Source organism: Pseudophryne corroboree, chromosome 5 (assembly GCF_028390025.1).
Source record: "Pseudophryne corroboree isolate aPseCor3 chromosome 5, aPseCor3.hap2, whole genome shotgun sequence".
Classification (NCBI taxonomy): Eukaryota; Metazoa; Chordata; class Amphibia; order Anura; family Myobatrachidae; genus Pseudophryne; species Pseudophryne corroboree.
In genome coordinates, this window is record NC_086448.1 from 656509315 (window position 1) to 656526076 (window position 16762).

The following is a 16762-nucleotide window of genomic DNA, read 5'->3' on the forward strand; positions in this document are numbered from 1 at the left end:
TCTCAGAGCGTCGGTGACGCTCAAACAGCTTTTAAGTTAATAAGGTTACACTGTGTTGCATCTACACTCTACCACTACACAGAGGTTTACAGTATAAGTACATTCCTTAAGGTATAGTTATTCTAGTTTAATTCTGTAAGTATCTGCAATGCCGGTGTTCACACCCTGTGCACAGCGTCTGCGCATACCCTTGCGGTACCTTTTGCGCCAATTGCGTACTGTGTTCTTTAACCTTTAACGTGTTTTTAATAGGACAAATATATTCAGCTTTGTCAAGGCGTTGGTAATCCAGTCGATGGAGCGGCATGTTCTAAAACCAGCCTGGATATCGGTGCATCTATGCATTCGCCTTCTGGGGAAGATGGTCGCCTCTTACGAGGCTCTGCAGTACGGAAGGTTTCATGCGTGGCCCTTCCAGCTGGATCTGTTGGACAAATGGTCCGGATCACATCTTCACATACACCAGAGGATACGTCTGTCGCCAAAAGCCAGGATTTCTCTTCAGTGGTGGCTTCAGACTTCTCACCTGACCGAGGGTCGAAGGTTTGGGATTCAAAATTGGATTCTGCTAACCACAGACACAAGCCTCAGAGGTTGGGTAGCGGTCACCCATGGGGAACGGTTCCAAGGAAAATGGTCAAGTCAGGAAGCCATTCTTCCGATCAACATTCTGGAACTGAGGGCCATATACAACGACCTTCTACAGGCATCACATCTTCTTCAAGATCACGCCATTCAAGTTCAGTCGGACAATTTGATGGCAGTAACGTACATAAACCGACAGGGCAGAGCAGCAATGTCAGAAGTAAAAAGAATTCTCCTCTGGGCAGTAAAACACTCGGTGGCACTGTCGGCAATCTTAATTTCGGGAGTAGACAACTCAGCAGACACGACCTCCACCCAGGAGTGGGGCCTTCACACGCAGGTGTTCGAGTACTTAACACGTCGGTGGGGACTTTCACAGATAGACATGATGGCCTCTTGTCTCAACAAGAAGCTAAAGCGGTATTGTTCCAGGTCGAGAGACCCACAAGCAGTGGCGGTGGACGCTCTGGTGACTCCATGGGTCTACCAGATGGTTTACGTGTTCCCACCTCTTCCGTTGATACCAAGAATTCTCAAAAGAATAAAAAGGGAAAAAGGTTCAAGCAATTCTCATTGCCCCAGAATGGCCAAGAAGGGCCTGATATGCGGATCTACTGGAGATGCTCCTAGAGGACATGTGGCCTCTGCCTCTTCGAGAGGATCTTCTACAACAGGGGCCGTTCGTCTATCAAGACTTACCACAGCTACGTTTCACGGCATGGAAGTGGAGCGTCAAATTCTAGCCCAGTAAGGCATTCCGGACAGGATTATTCCAACCCTGATTGAAGCCAGGAAAGGGGTAACGTCTAAACATTACCACCGTATTTGGAAAAAAATATGTCTCGTAATGTGAAAAAAGGAAATTTCCTGCAGTGGAATTTCAACTGGGACGTTTTCTCCTTTTTCTTCAGTCAGGTGTGGATGTGGGCCTACGTTTGGGCTCCTTGAAAGTCCAGATTTCGGCCTTGTCCATTTTCTTCCAGAAACAAATGGCTTCCCTCCCTGAGGTTCAGACGTTCTTGAAGTGTGTTCTGCACATCCAACCGACCTTTGTGACTCCCACGGCACCTTGGGATCTTAACGTGATGTTGCAGTTTCTACAATCGGAATTGTTTGAGCCTTTACAGGAGGTTGACAAAGTTTCTTACGTGGAAGGACTGTTACATTGTTGGCCTTCAGCAAGGCGTGTGTCGGAACAGGGGGCATGGTCTTACAAAAGCCCCTATTTGATTTTTCATGAAGGTAGAGCTGAACTCAGAACTCGTCAGCATTTTCTTCCTAAGGTGGTGTCTGCGTTTCATATCAACCAACCTATTGTGGTTCCGGTGCTTACTAACACCTCTGCTACCTCAAAGTCCTTGGATGTTGTGAGGGCTTTGAAAATCTATGTGAAGCGGATAGCTCATCACAGAAAATCTGACTCGCTGTTTGTTCTCTATGATCCCAAAAAAATTGGGTGTCCTGCTTCAAAGCAGTCTATTGCTCGCTGGATCAGGCTTACTATCCAGCAGGCTTATTCTATGGCAGGATTGCCTGTTCCTAACGTACAGGCCCACTCTACTAGGACGGTGGGTTCTTCCTGGGCGGCTGCCCGGGGTCTCAGCTGTACAGCTCTGCCGAGCAGCTACTTGTTCAGGTTCAAACACGTTTGCTAGGTTCTACACGTTCGATACTTTGGCCTCTGAGGACCTTCAGTTTGGTCAATCAGTTCTGCAGGAACCTCAGCACTCTACCACCCGGTTTGGGAGCTTTGGTACATCCCCATGGTACTAATGTGGACCCCAGTATCCACTAGGACGTAAGAGAAAATAGGATGTGAATTACCTACTGGTAAATCCTTTTCTCGTAGTCCGCAGAGGATACTGGGCGCCCGCCTAGTGCTTCGTGTTTCCTGCACGGTTACTTCGTTAAGTAATGTTGTTGGTTCAGCTGTTGCTGTTCCTGTTCAGGTTTGATTATCATGGCTTTCCTCTTGTTTGTGTGTGCTGGTTCGAATCTCACCACTGTTCTGTTACATCCTTCCTCAGGATATGTCCGTCTCCTCGGGGCAGAGTTTCTAGACTGAGTCTGGTAGGAGGGGCATAGAGGGAAGAGCCAGTGCACACTACTGATTTCTTAAAGTGCCCAAGGCTCCTAGTGGACCCGTCTATACCCCATGGTACTAATGTGAACCCCAGTATCCCCTACGGACTACGAGAAAAGGATTTACCGGTAGGTAATTGAAATCCTATTTTTCTTAGCATTCCTAATCAATTCAGAACAACAGTGGGTGTTCCTATCTGAGGAAAAGTTTTCTTTTAATCTTGAAAGCCAAAAAGAGTGTCTATAGGTAGAAGGAATAAACTGCCTATTATATTTATATCTTGAATTATAACTCAGTGAGTCTCTGAATTGCTGAACAAGCTTGGATATTGCCTCTTGGCTAAGTTTAACATACATTCAGCATTTTGCTTAGCAATTTTAAGAATTTTTTTTCTATTTTTATTTATTTATTGCGTTTTATGTTGTTGTTTTTAAAGGCCTATACATTATAAAATAATTTACTAAAATTGTTTTTTTTAATGTTTGAATCTGTTTTTTAGCATCTTGAAAATAAATTATTACAAGAAAAATGTAAATGTGTTCAACTTGTATCAAGCACTTTCAAAGACTGATCAAAATTAAACATTTTCTTCACACATGAGCACAGCGCAGAAGTATAGTATACCTAGATAGGCAATTGCGCAACACAAATAGCCAATACCTGATCAACATCACAGGCCAGGCGAAGCAATACAGGAAATGTACGTTTGAACAGTCGAAACATTGCTGGAGGTCCTTCTTTAGCATCGGGTATTTGAGATGCTTTTCCCAACATGAAAGTAACAATGCTGTGCAAAAGTTCACAGGCTGCAACCTTAATGGAAAGAAACATAATTTATGGAAAATGTCATGTATGTGACATAAGGCTGCAACTGGTTTAAACAATGGTTTACACAAAGTAATTACATTATTAATTACTGTATATCTTTTTCGAAACAACACAATTTAAAAGTAATTTTACAAATACATAAAAAGAAAATGTAAATAAGCAGGATTTACTAAAAATATTCCTGGGTATTCGTCCTTACCATTAATTCCCTTTCTACAAATCTATAGGTTGACACAGATTTTGGACAATATTTTACCCCTTGGAGCAGAGGTGCTGGGGAGGAAAGGGAAGGCAACTGTCTTTTTGTCCTCCCTATAAGCTCTTTATTCTCTTGTTGCTCCCCAGTTTAAGCAAAGAAAAGAAATGTAGCCGAGTACCATAGAGACCATATATTTTATGAGTGGGCTTGTTAGTGTCTACCTGCAGCAACAAAGAAAGGAATTTCACAAAAAGTAGGGACACTAAGGGGTGAATCCAATTACCCCCGATAATTTACTGGGTGTGCAAAAGGGCGAGAACCTCGGGCTTTAATGCCCGTGGCTATTCAATTAAAGCTCTTTTTTCACAGACAATAAATTACCTGTTAACGTGTGTTAACCTATAGAATTCAGGATAAATTCCCAGACCTCTGCGTAAACATAGTCACGAAACTCAAAAACATGCCATTAATCCTTTTTTCCAGCCGGTTGAGGATAAAAAACAAAAAAACAAAACGAAATCCCATTAACTGCAGCCCCACTGCTTCAATTAGCCAGCAGTAAATTACTAAGGCTAAATGAATTCCTCCCCACCAGGAAGTCCCAAAGCCTTTAAGGACGACATGCTAACACAGCTGCTACAAATTTTGCTATAAACAAAAAACAAATGTTATAGATATACATATAGAGGAAATGGGCACTCCAGTGTACAATGTTATATCGAGGGGGCCAAGATATAGTTGATGCAGTATAAGATATGGAAAATGGCACTCCAAGTTGTGATTCAAACACCAAAGTGTTTCTTTACAGAAATTGAAGTATAAAGTGAAACAAGCCACAAAGCACATCTATACAGAGAAAAACTAAAAATAAAAATAAAACTGAACATACTTTTGTCTGCCTGTCACTGGCACAAAGTGCCAAATCTGTGACATGTGGCAGAAATGTATCCAGGTAGATGACAGGTTTCATATCAGCAAATGGTACTGCAAAACTAAGTCTCTTCTCCGTATCCCATGACACATGATTCTTTATCATTTCCTCGGTAGATGCAGCTATCACAGTTAAAAAAAAATAAAAAAAGACATTAAATACAAAAGAAAAAAAATAACTACAGTATTAAGTGAAATTAACCACTTTATAAAAAGCCTCCATGCTTATTATCACTCATTGATCTGTCTCCACCACATTGTTTTTGCCGTGACAAGAGGGATTAGAATGGATAGAGTTAAAACTCTAAATAATGGTTTTGTTCAAATATATGCAGACATTTAGAAATGAGGATCTATCTTTAAGGCATGTAATCTCAAATATTTTATAAAGAGCTGTTTAATATTGTTTCCCGCATGCTTCTCAGCAAAACTCCTACATGAGCCATATTTCCAATACGTTTGGCAGGTGCACGGATATACAATTGTATATATTACAAGGTCACTATTAACATTCTCATACAAGAAGGAAAATGGGTCTTTAATATCTAAGCCTTAGAAAATTCTAGAATTATAATTACCTTTCTTAATAATTTAGCCAATACTGCCCTCTGCTGTGAATATGAAATTTAGTTTTAAATGTATATGCAACAATTTTTTTAATCATGATTTTAAATGATTTACATATGATGTCTACATAAGAAAGCTTTATAAGCCCAATGGTATTAATAAACTTTAGAGCACTTCTGATACACACTAACGTCTGTGTGTCCATTGCTCCCGGCCGTCAAATTAACTCTTTGATTTACAGATAGCCTGGTTCGCTGACACTGACATTATCAGTACCTATATAAAAACCACTAATCACTAAGGAAAGATGCCAGTACACTGCAAGTAGAAATTTACCAAAGATAACCAGTATCCATCTTCTGCATCACTTACTAAACAATAAATATTAAGGAAAAGATACTGAAGAATACACAGGAACCAAACATCTCCTTTCTTTAGAAATAGACTTTTAAATCCAAACTGCGCTTACAATTACGATGACAGCTTGTGTAACACAAAAATGCCTTCACCAAGACTCTTAATATACCATACAAAACAAAATGTGGGAAAACACATGGCGCTACCGTAGCCCATTGCACCCACACTAAGCAATAGAGAGAATTGCTTACATTAGAATGGAAGAGACGTACTGAAAACTTTTCAATTCTAAAGCATATTGATATGTCGAAGTCAAAAATATTACATACACAGCACATATAAACTCCACACTGCAGAGTCGCTGTGCGTGCGAATACACGCAGCGTGCACAGTGATATATGGTAGCATACGCATTCACACAGACAAGCCATATATTCAACACATATTTCATACCACACATAAATTAAACATGTCAAGCACCAGATGTATTCAATTATATAATAGAGCAGTGGTTCTCAAACTTGGTTCTCAAACTCGGTCCTCAGGACCCCACACAGTGCATGTTTTGCAGGTAACCCAGCAAGTGCACAGGTGTATTAATTACTCACTGACACATTTTAAAAGGTCCACAGGTGGAGCTAATTATTTCACTTGTAATTCTGTGAGGAGACCTGCAAAACATGCACTGTGTGGGGTCCTGAGGACCGAGTTTGAGAACCTGTGTAATAGAGTATAGCATCATGTATATGTATTAATGGAACGGAACAAGATAAACATGTCATGCGTGGTGTCAAAATAATCAGGGGAACGAGTGTGTTGGTTTGATACCTGTGGTTAGATTGTAGCTCATTGCAATGAGTAGTTATGATTGAAAGTATGAATATGAAGCCACAATTCAAATGAGAACAAAGACAGCATGTGTGTAGCAGAAACCAGTGGCCAACCCCTATGATGTCATCTTCAAGGCTGGACGTTGCTTGCATATGAATTGACCAATAACACATCATGAATGAGAAAGTTCCCTCCCCTGGACCAATAACAGAAGACATGTACTCCCCCAAAATACACAGTATATAGGTGATTTGAGTCACACAAGAAGGTCTGTTTGCTGTTTTTCTGTTGCTGTGTTAGTTGCTGTTTTTTTTGCTGAGATGGAGCGGAGTGTGCATTGAGGGAAATGGTAATGTATGCTAGCTGTGGCTGTATGGATTCTTTTGTAACAACTGCTTCCTGTGTAATTGTAAATCTGTCACCATATATATATATATATATATATATATATATATATATATATATACTGTACATGTGTGTTATATTGTATGCATATCCTTTTAATATCAAATATATACATCAATGAGCGTTGGAACTCAGACAATGTGTGCGAGTGCTTGTTTTCTCTTAAGGGATGTAGTGTTTGCGACGTACAGCGCACTTTTATCGTATATGGTAATAAGATGCGCCTTGCGCCCGCAGCATATATATTAACGCTGGCATTTTAAATAATTATTAGAAATAATCTGAACTTCACAGATAGTTCCTACAATAAATACAAAAACCAATGGTGCAATAAAAGATGATATCCAGTAAAGAAGGTTCTTTTATTGGTTCCACTCACATAGAAAGGCATAAATTGGGCATATCATCCTCATAAGAAATATGATTCATTCGCCAGGAGAGAGATTCATCAGGCACTGGAAACTTAAAAGAAGTATATGGTGCAATACTGACCTGACAAAAGACACATTTAATAACCAAATGCACTCCCATATAACAGAACATAAAAGATTTATACCACCACCCAGGTGTGTATCCAGCTCAGTGTCCTGCATTTGGACCTTTTGCTGCTTGGAGTCGAACTGCTGTGTGACCTGGGTATCCCTGTCTGCTATAGTGTTTTGGTCCTTAATACCCAAGTTTTGGACCATTCACCTGACCTTTTCAATCTAGGATGCAGAGGGACTCCCGTTTCGATTGATTGCAGGACACCGAACTGGATACACACTTGTGTGGTGATATAAATCTTTTATGTTCTGTTATATGGGAGTGCATTTGGTTATTAAATGTGTCTTTTGTCAGGTCAGTATTGCACCATATACTTCTTTTAAGTTTCCAGTGCCTGATGAATATCTCTCCTGGCGAATAAATCATATTTCTTATGAGGATGATATGCCCAATGTATGCCTTTTTATGCGAGTGGAACCAATAAAAGAATTTTCTTTACTGGATATCATCTTTTATTGCACCATTAGTTTTTGTATTTATTGTAGGAACTATCAATATGCTTTAAAACTGAAAAGTTTTCAGTACGTCTTTTCCATTCTAATGTAAGCAATTACTCTATTGCTAAGTGTGGGTGCATTTGGCCACAGTAGCGCCACGTGTTTTCCCACATTTTGTATTATATCTCCTTTCTTTAACTGTCTCCTTTAAGTAAAGATGGAATCCATATTAAAGTAAATGGACCATCATATTAAGTAAGTCAGTTTAAAGATAGTTAACCCAATATTAAAATGTCTTAAATCCTTTTAAAGGTAATGTACTGTATATGCTTATATACAAGTGATATAAATGTAACAATTCCGCCGTAAAAATGTGTAATCTCTAGTAATAGAAATAATTACCTGTTACTAAGCTGCGATTAATATGTCCTCCTAGAGACCCAAGTAATCGTACTACTCTGCTCCTTACTGATGCTAAAGATGATTCTTCCTTCTAGAAAATGATTAAGAAATACAAACATCATAGTAACATTTATGTGGTTTGCATTAGTGCTAGACCAGGGCCCACCAAATCCTGGATGCCAGGTCCTGGCGACTAAGTTTTACAAGAGCCAGGAACTAATACAGACAATTGTTAAAGTAAAAATAAAGTAAACATTCAATCAGCGTGGATTTGCTTACTCCCTGCTACCAAAAGATGCTACCTAATGGGTGGCTGGCTGGAGTCTGGTCCACCACCAGCTGCAGTACTGCCTGCACAATGAAGGAAGAGTGTGATCCTCATGCACACCGGACATTGCAGGTCCCAGAGCACGAGCAGAGTGTTGCTCCAGCAAAGGATTGTCATCATAACGTCTGGAAAAATGTTGCAAGCGTCACACACAGTGCGTGCTGGATCATCAACTAAGTCCTCTATTGAGGTCAGAGTCTGATTGCCTTCACTGTTTTGTCTGCACCCACTTGCCTCATTTTTTACATTGACATCCTCCTCTAGTTTTATTACCATGAGTGGAGTACTACTCTTCTCTAGCTTCTTCATGAGGTGAGGTTGTCAATAGTGTTGCAACTGGGAATGACACCAATGCTGCTCCGTCTACAGTCTAACAGCTGGCAGCACCAGATTCACAGATTACTTTGTCAATTACTATTTTTTTATTTTGACCTTCAAGGCGGTTACTCACTACCTGAGGACTATCAAGTCTGAGGATTTCGTTTGGCTTGGGGTGTGAGGTTGGAGCCGAAGAAACTGGAGTGTGGAGGAAGCTCGGAGGCTTAATACACCCTCTACTCATGGAGTGACAAGCACACTAGGAGGTGTAGGTGAGTGGACTTAAGGACAATCATTGGTGCTCTAGCAGTGGCTGCCCCGAAGGCGTGAGAGAATAGAAAAAAATAACTTTATTAATACAGCAAAGGCTTAGACATGAATTCCCAGCTGGAAGCATGTAGCTGTGACTGATTGCAGGAACTGAACTAGGCCAGACCACTTGAATCGATTACTCTTGTGGCTAGACTGAATCTGTGATGGCAACTGGATTGGCGTTGTAGCTGAACTTGAGCCTGGGTTGGAGACCAGACTGGAGCCTGGGTTGGAGACCAGACTGGAGCCTGGGTTGGAGACCAGACTGGAGCCTGGGTTGGAGACCAGACTGGAGCCTGGGTTGGAGACCAGACTGGAGCCTGGGTTGGAGACCAGACTGGAGCCTGGGTTGGAGACCAGACTGGAGCCTGGGTTGGAGACCAGACTGGAGCCTAGGTTGGAGAGGAACTGGAGAGCAATGGCAAAACAGAGAGTGTATAACCAGACGAACTAGTTAAAACGGACTGGAATCGTACTGACAACTTAGTATAAGGGAGCTCAGCACAGAGCTACATTCAATGGAAAAGTAACATTAAATTGGCAAATTTGGAGGGGCCAGGTTGAGCACTTTATAGGTATCAGTGTCTTGTGATTGGCTGCCATGATTAGCTGACAGAGAACAGCGACTGGAATGGCTGAAAATGATCAGATGACTGCATCCAACATGGCTGTGACCTTGTCTGACTTTTGGGGGGAACTTTAGCGTAGAGGAAGCAGGCCTGAACTCTGGAAGGATGGAGAAAGAGCGGAGTACTGCAAAGAGCAGTGCCTGGAGACAGTATGGCACTGAAGGAAGCTCTACGCAGCTGCAATGTGGAAAGTACTCAGCATCTGCAGGGAGTGAAGCCTGTAAGCAGATCCCAGCGCTACCTGTGAGCGCACACTAAGAGAGGACCATAGGGCCAGCCTGGAGAGGCACCACAAAGGTAAATAAGCAGTTTTAGTACTCCGGATTGTGACAAGGACAGTGACAACTCAGCAGCACCATTTTTCAAGACCTCAGAATGCTACTTCCTTTCAGGATTTGATAGGCTGAGGGATGAAAGAAACTGAAGCTGTACTATTTTGCATACTATGAATTTGGGTACTCCTGCATGACATATTTCAAATTGTCGGCCAGGTATGGGTACATGGAGGAATCTGCTAACAATTGAAGGGGCTTATGTGGAGGGTGGTCTGATGGCATGAGGTTGAGGGGCATTGAAGGGGCGTGTGTGGTTATCTATACAAGTTTTCAGATATTTTTGGTAGGGGATGATGTTCTAGCTCCTAAACCTTCAAGCTGGCTTCTAGATTTTTCTAAAACTTCTAGAGCCCTATGTTAGACAATATGAGCAAATAAAGCACCGCTCTACAACACAGCTATAACCTGTTTCACATAGTGGATAGCGAGTCTACCTCCAAAATCATGCTCAGCTGTATAGTCATGTGCATACTAATAGAATAAAGTTATCAGTAATCTTTTCAATATTTATTAAAAATGAAATTGCTTACCACAGAAAGTGCTTTTGCTCTCTTTATTTTATTGACAAGATATTTATTAAAGCCTTTCTGTGAAGCACGCGACAGGTAAGCTACGTCGACTGCATTCAGTGAATCATCTGAAAGAGAGATTGTAAAACACTGAATACCTTAAATATCACATTTGCTTATCAACAGTCATGCAAAAATATTTAGGAGTACACAAGGGGAGAACTTAAAAGAGCCTAACATACAAATAAATGGATTTAATAGGTACATTGAGAGGGAAAAAACAAAAGTTTTAGTTGTAATTCTGCTCTCCAGTGTAACTGCTATTTACAGATATCTGCACTGATAGGACGACCAGATGAGAAATCAAGGGGCTTTTATATCCAAGACACGAAGGCTCAAATGCTTTTTATTGGCATCTCGTGTCTACTGTACTTGCAAATGCACCTGTGTTTATAATAAAGAACATGGATTGGGGGCCAATATTTTGAAATCTGTTAGGCTGCAAAGGTCTGTAACTTCTGAATGGTAGAGTTAGGCAGATCTGAAATATTCCTTGCCAAGTACAATTTAGGCACGAGAAAGCCTATGGTAACTGCTTTGCAGAATGGCACACACTGTAACCCTGCAGTTGTAAGTTTGCAGAAAAGTCCATTTCTAGGTACACTTCAACACATTTAAAAACGTTCAAAACACATGAATAAAGTGCCATTTGTAATAAAATAAGCACTGATAACCCCACATTCTCATGATTCATTTAAAACAAATCATGAAAACCCAAACAGAAAAAGTGTAAAGGTACAAATGGGGTGGCCCTTAAAAGTTAGAAAACTAGACATGATTCTCTCTTATTTCCACCATAAACATATTCGAAAGTACCTGGAAAAGCAGGTGTAGACTGATGTCCCAATGCAGTGCCAATGACCAGGAAGTGTGCATGTATTTCAAAACACACGAGGTTGCGCATATGAAGAAAAGATGCATACCCACACGTTTTTGCAAGTTAGAAATTACACAATAGTAGAGAAAAAGCAATATTATTACCTGCAGATGATGAATTTGTCAAGTAGTCATCTAGTGAAGGAAGGATATCCTTGTAAAAAGGTTGTATAATATCTGGGGGAATTCGAGAAGACCAGTCTTCCAGAGCATCAAGGCCAGTATCAGCAAGAGCTGGGCAGCTTAGGCCCAACTTAAAAGCAGTCTACATTAAATGGGAAAAATTGACATGCCTTCCATAAATGTATCATTTTAACTACTAAATGATCTACAGGCTGAATTAAAAAAAAAATGTCCGAAATAATCAAACTATAAGTAGTAAATCGTAGAGAATCAATAATAATGCACAATGCAATAAAAGGCATAGAACAGAAGTTATCAAACTGTGTGCCGTGGCACCCTGGAGTGCCTCAGGACACTTCCAGGGGTGCCCTGGATTGGTGATCCAGGACCAATTAAAATTATTTATGGTAAATGTAATAGGCAAAACCAGTGCTGGTGACTGTCAATCATAAAACAGGTGGACAAACAGAAGCAAATCTTGTTCCTCACCACACACAAAGTTATTTATGAATTCTAAACACAATTTACTAAATGTAATATTTTTTTCTAAATTTCTCAATAACAAAAAAAAACTTTGGGCCTATGGGTGCTGTGAAAATAAATCTGATACTCTAGTGCGCCGGTATTCAAAAAAGTTTGAGAAACACTGGCATAGAGGGATCGGTGGAGAAACTCAAAATCCCATGACAAAGAAGGAGAAAAAAATGTTTGTGAAACACTGTTAAATTAAAGCATGCATGTACATCCTGCATGTGGCCCAACAGGTTCTCTAACCCAGACATTCTCGCAGCGGTCATCGCTACAGATGATTTCTGGGGAGGAGCAGAATCCCACACTGGCAGCACTCTATGAAGAAGCTTGGGAAGGACACAATAAAAGCCTATTTGAAATAGGAGTTCTCAGCCTCTTGCTAGATTGCAATGCATTGTCTGCTGCAGCCAGACACATAGAATGCGGATTGGCTAAGCCACAGCCCCTTCTGAGGTAAATTTTGAGTTCATCCTCACTGATTAAATGTAAACCATGCCGATATACAGATGTATCCACATTTATCTTGACGGTTAATAGGATTAACTGTGATTGGCCAATCAGACTTAATCCCCAGCTGTAATGACTTAATCCCCTGCTGTATTGTTCTCTGTATTGTATTGCAGCTGAGAACAATAGATGAAGGGTTTATGCTAATAAATCATGTTGTGACTAGGCACAGAAAATTATTCAAGATAACGGTGGACACATCTCCTCCTCCTCCTCTTCCATGGTTTATTGCATATTATTTCTTAATAAAATAAAAATCTAGAAGCACTGGGAAAAATAAAAGAAAAAAAAACACAAATGCCATTGCCATACAACTATATACACTGGTAAATCCATTTTTTGGACTTACTTGTAATGCTGGGATGTAAATTTTCATATCCAGCATGATGATATCATGAGGAAGGCAAAGGATAAAAGTCAAACAAGAGGCCAAAAGTTCATCCTTAAATTGCTTCATTTTGGCCGATACCTAGGAGTTTCACCAAATAAGGGTAAAGACAGCAGCAAATGCAAACAGAGCACAGTAAAATGCTGTAAGTTATTATGAACAACTACTAAAAATCATAATTATAACAACTAGCATCCCTTTAAAGTCAGAAGTAAATCCAGCAAGAAGGTGCCAATCTGAACCTTGGCAAAGCACAATTGCACTGCGGGTGTTATTGAAAAATTTGGCAAGATTTAGCAGAGAGGAGCATCTAGCTCAGCTCTTATCAGCCACAAGCAAATGCCAAAACAGATTAGAGCTGCTTTACGGGATGTGTCTCTTTAGCGGATTTCACCTCACAGCCTATGGAGGTGCGATCAGAAAAGCTAATAGCCCAAGCTATTCACAGCAGCTCTGGTGGCGGTGGGTGTGGGGTTAATGTATAAAGAATACAGCCAGGTGCTGGTTATTGTAAAATAGGGGGAACCCCACACAGTCCTTTCGGGTATGGGTCATTAGGTCGACCACTATTGGTCGAAATGCATTAGGTTGGCATGGTCACTAGGTCGACATCGTCATTAGGTCAACATGTACTAGGTCGACGTGGAAAAAGGTCGACATGAGTTGTATTATTTTTTGGGTGTAATTTTCTTCGTAAAGTGACGGGGAACCCCAATTAGTGCACTGTGTTCCCCTTGCATGGCTGGCTTCGCTGCCCTGCTTCCGGCAAGGTGCCTCGCTCTGCTACCTCTGTGCTCGGCACAGGTTACTATTCCCAATCGTAGCCCATGTGGATCGTAAAGTATGAAAAAGTAAAAAAAATTAAAACAAAAAATGTGAAAAACTCATGTTTACCCTTTTCCATGTCGACCAAGACCATGTCAACCTAATGCATGTCGACCAACAGCGGTCGACCTAATGACTGTCGACCCAAGTGTTGTCGACCTATTTTTCAGTACAAACCACCCAGGATGAGAGGTACAAGGCTAGCTACTGAATTAAGGAGACGCCCCATGCATTTTTTTTTCCATTTCTCTCTTTATTTACATTTTACCCTATCAAAGTCTGCACAGATCATGTTTGGGGGTATTTCTCCTCGGTTTTTAACTTCTATTTGTCGTCAGTTATGAACTGAAAGGTCAAAACGACGGCATTTACAGCTGCAAAATTTTGGACATCAACATTGGATTTCAATTGAATCTGAAACCCAACAGATAGTCATTTTTTTTCACAGCTAAACCGCGGCAATGTTCAGTTTTGGTTTAGAACCAAGACAGACACTTGGTAAATACACCCCCTAAATATTGGTTTTCAATTAAAGCTACCCAGTATTTGTGTGCTACATGAAAAAGTAAGCAGTATATTCACTGTATGCACACAAAAAAAAAAAATCTGCATCACAACATTGTTTATCCAGGTGCAAATTTGCTCCCTTTACTTGAATTTGCTTCTAACTCACGATCAAACTATTAAAAACTGAAATTACAATAGACAATATCACAACCACTCGAGGACAGACAAAAAAAAAAGTAATCAAAAAGGAGTAAAATACATATATGAAGCAAATATGTCACCAAAAAAATTAAAAAAACAATGGTAAAAAGGAATACAATTGGAATTGTTAACACGTTACCTCTTTTCCAAATTTCACAAACAGGGCAAAACAAGAATTTTTTTCTGTATTCTGTGGAAATCTTTTGGAACTTTTTGGACCAACACCCTGCATGAAAGAGACATTACAGACAGATGATAGCAGAACACTAAATACTTGCACAAAACTGATTGTTCTTAATTATCCTATACATTTTATTTTATACAGTTGTAAACATGACTTTTACCATAGATATCAGTAAAAGCAAAGGCAAACATTCACTTTAGCATCCCAATTAATGGAGAGAATCATCATTCCTTCCCAGCATAAACAGCCTGGAGATTCTCTGCACTGATTTTGTTTTACACAAGAAGTTTACTGTGGAAACTGCATTATACAATACATACTGTATGTCACATTATTCACATAGACTGATCAAATAAGTTAGCTCAATATGCATTCTTTGTAAAGTCTCACATGTAATCAAAACAGTCACAGAGATCTCACATTACGAAAGCGGACAAATCAGAAAAGAGGAAACTATAATACAGGTTGAGTATCCCTTATCCAAAATGCTTGGGACCAGAGGTATTTTGGATATCGGATTTTTCCGTATTTTGGAATAATTGCATACCATAATGAGATATCATGGTGATGGGACCTAAGTCTAAGCACAGAATGCATTTATGTGTCATATACACCTTATACACACAGCCTGGAGGACATTTTAACCAATATTTTAATAACTTTGTGCATTAAATAAAGTGTGTGTACATTCACACAAATCATTTATGTTTCATATACACCTTATACACACAGCCTGATGGTCATTTAATACAATATTTTTAATAATTTTGTGTATTAAACAAAGTTTGTGTACATTGAGCCATCAAAAAACAAAGGTTTCACTATCTCACTCTCACTCCAAAAATTCTGTATTTTGGAATATTCCGTATTTCGGAATATTTGGATATGGGATACTCAACCTGTACAAACAAAAAAATAGCATTGCAACCCAAATTAAATTAAACACGTAACAAATTGCTAATTGTCTTATAAAATTATATAATTCTAACTAAACCCATTTATACATACTGACAAATGGTAGTGAAGTGTGTAGTGTCAGACAGAACACAGTTACTGTATTACAGGGTGCTTTCTCTGAAGCGCAGTACCTGTAATTTTATGTTGTGCAGACTAAATGTTGGAAAAAAAAACATTGATGGAGGAAAATGTCTGCAGGGGTTACCTGTGGGTAGCATGGTGTTAGTAAGCATATATAGAAGTTAATGGAAATCCATATGACCAAAGTCCCTGAGGACAATATCAGATGAGACTAGTATACAGACTATAACAGCAGTGGCAGGTAGATGGAAAACAAGGTGGACAGGTAGCTGGAAAGTGGTAGGGATGAAGCAAGAAGAGTTGAAAGGAAGATGCCCTGGTGATTAGCGTCAATTTTGGATGTGAAGTAGGTGACAATGTCAAGGGAAGAAACAAAGGGAGACAGAAGGAGACGTTAAATGCAGTGAAGAAGCATCAGGGTAAGATAAAATGGGAGGAAATTAGAGATCTTTAGGAGAGGAGAGGATAAATATAAAATGAGGGAAGTCTTAAGCACCTTAAGACTTCCCTCATTTCATATTTATCCTCTCCTCTCACAAAGATCTCTAATTTCCTCCCATTTAATCTTACCCTGATGCTTCTTCACGCACCGTACACACTGGGCAATATATTAGCCTTCTATTGAACGGCCAATATATCGCGGGTCCATCACCAGTGTGTACAAATGATATGTTTGTGAATGCAGTCGTTCACAGACATATCGCGTCAGCCCTACAGCACAGCCGATGACACATCGCTGTGTGTGTATGGGCTGCCGCAGCAGCCAGCGGTGATTGACAGCTGAACTGAGATGGCGCATGTAAACACCCACCCAGTTCGTGACGTCAGTCCCGACGGATCGAGCAGTGTGTATGCTCAACACACTGCCTGATCCGTCCATAGATATATCTGCCGATCAATTGATCTGCAGATATATCTACT

At 40.1% G+C, this 16762-nt stretch overlaps 1 protein-coding gene across 1 annotated transcript in view; it reads right to left on the reverse strand.

Moving 5' to 3' along the window:
- Window positions 1-16762, reverse strand: part of PRKDC (protein kinase, DNA-activated, catalytic subunit) — an 836940-nt gene that overhangs the window by 515785 nt on the left and 304393 nt on the right. Inside the window, exons 19-25 of the mRNA XM_063923695.1 lie at window positions 14759-14845; window positions 13048-13167; window positions 11643-11802; window positions 10623-10729; window positions 8171-8261; window positions 4585-4748; window positions 3329-3481 (exon numbers count right to left, since the gene is read on the reverse strand). Coding sequence (XP_063779765.1) covers window positions 3329-3481; window positions 4585-4748; window positions 8171-8261; window positions 10623-10729; window positions 11643-11802; window positions 13048-13167; window positions 14759-14845 — 882 coding nt within the window. The remainder of the gene's footprint in view (window positions 1-3328; window positions 3482-4584; window positions 4749-8170; window positions 8262-10622; window positions 10730-11642; window positions 11803-13047; window positions 13168-14758; window positions 14846-16762) is intronic.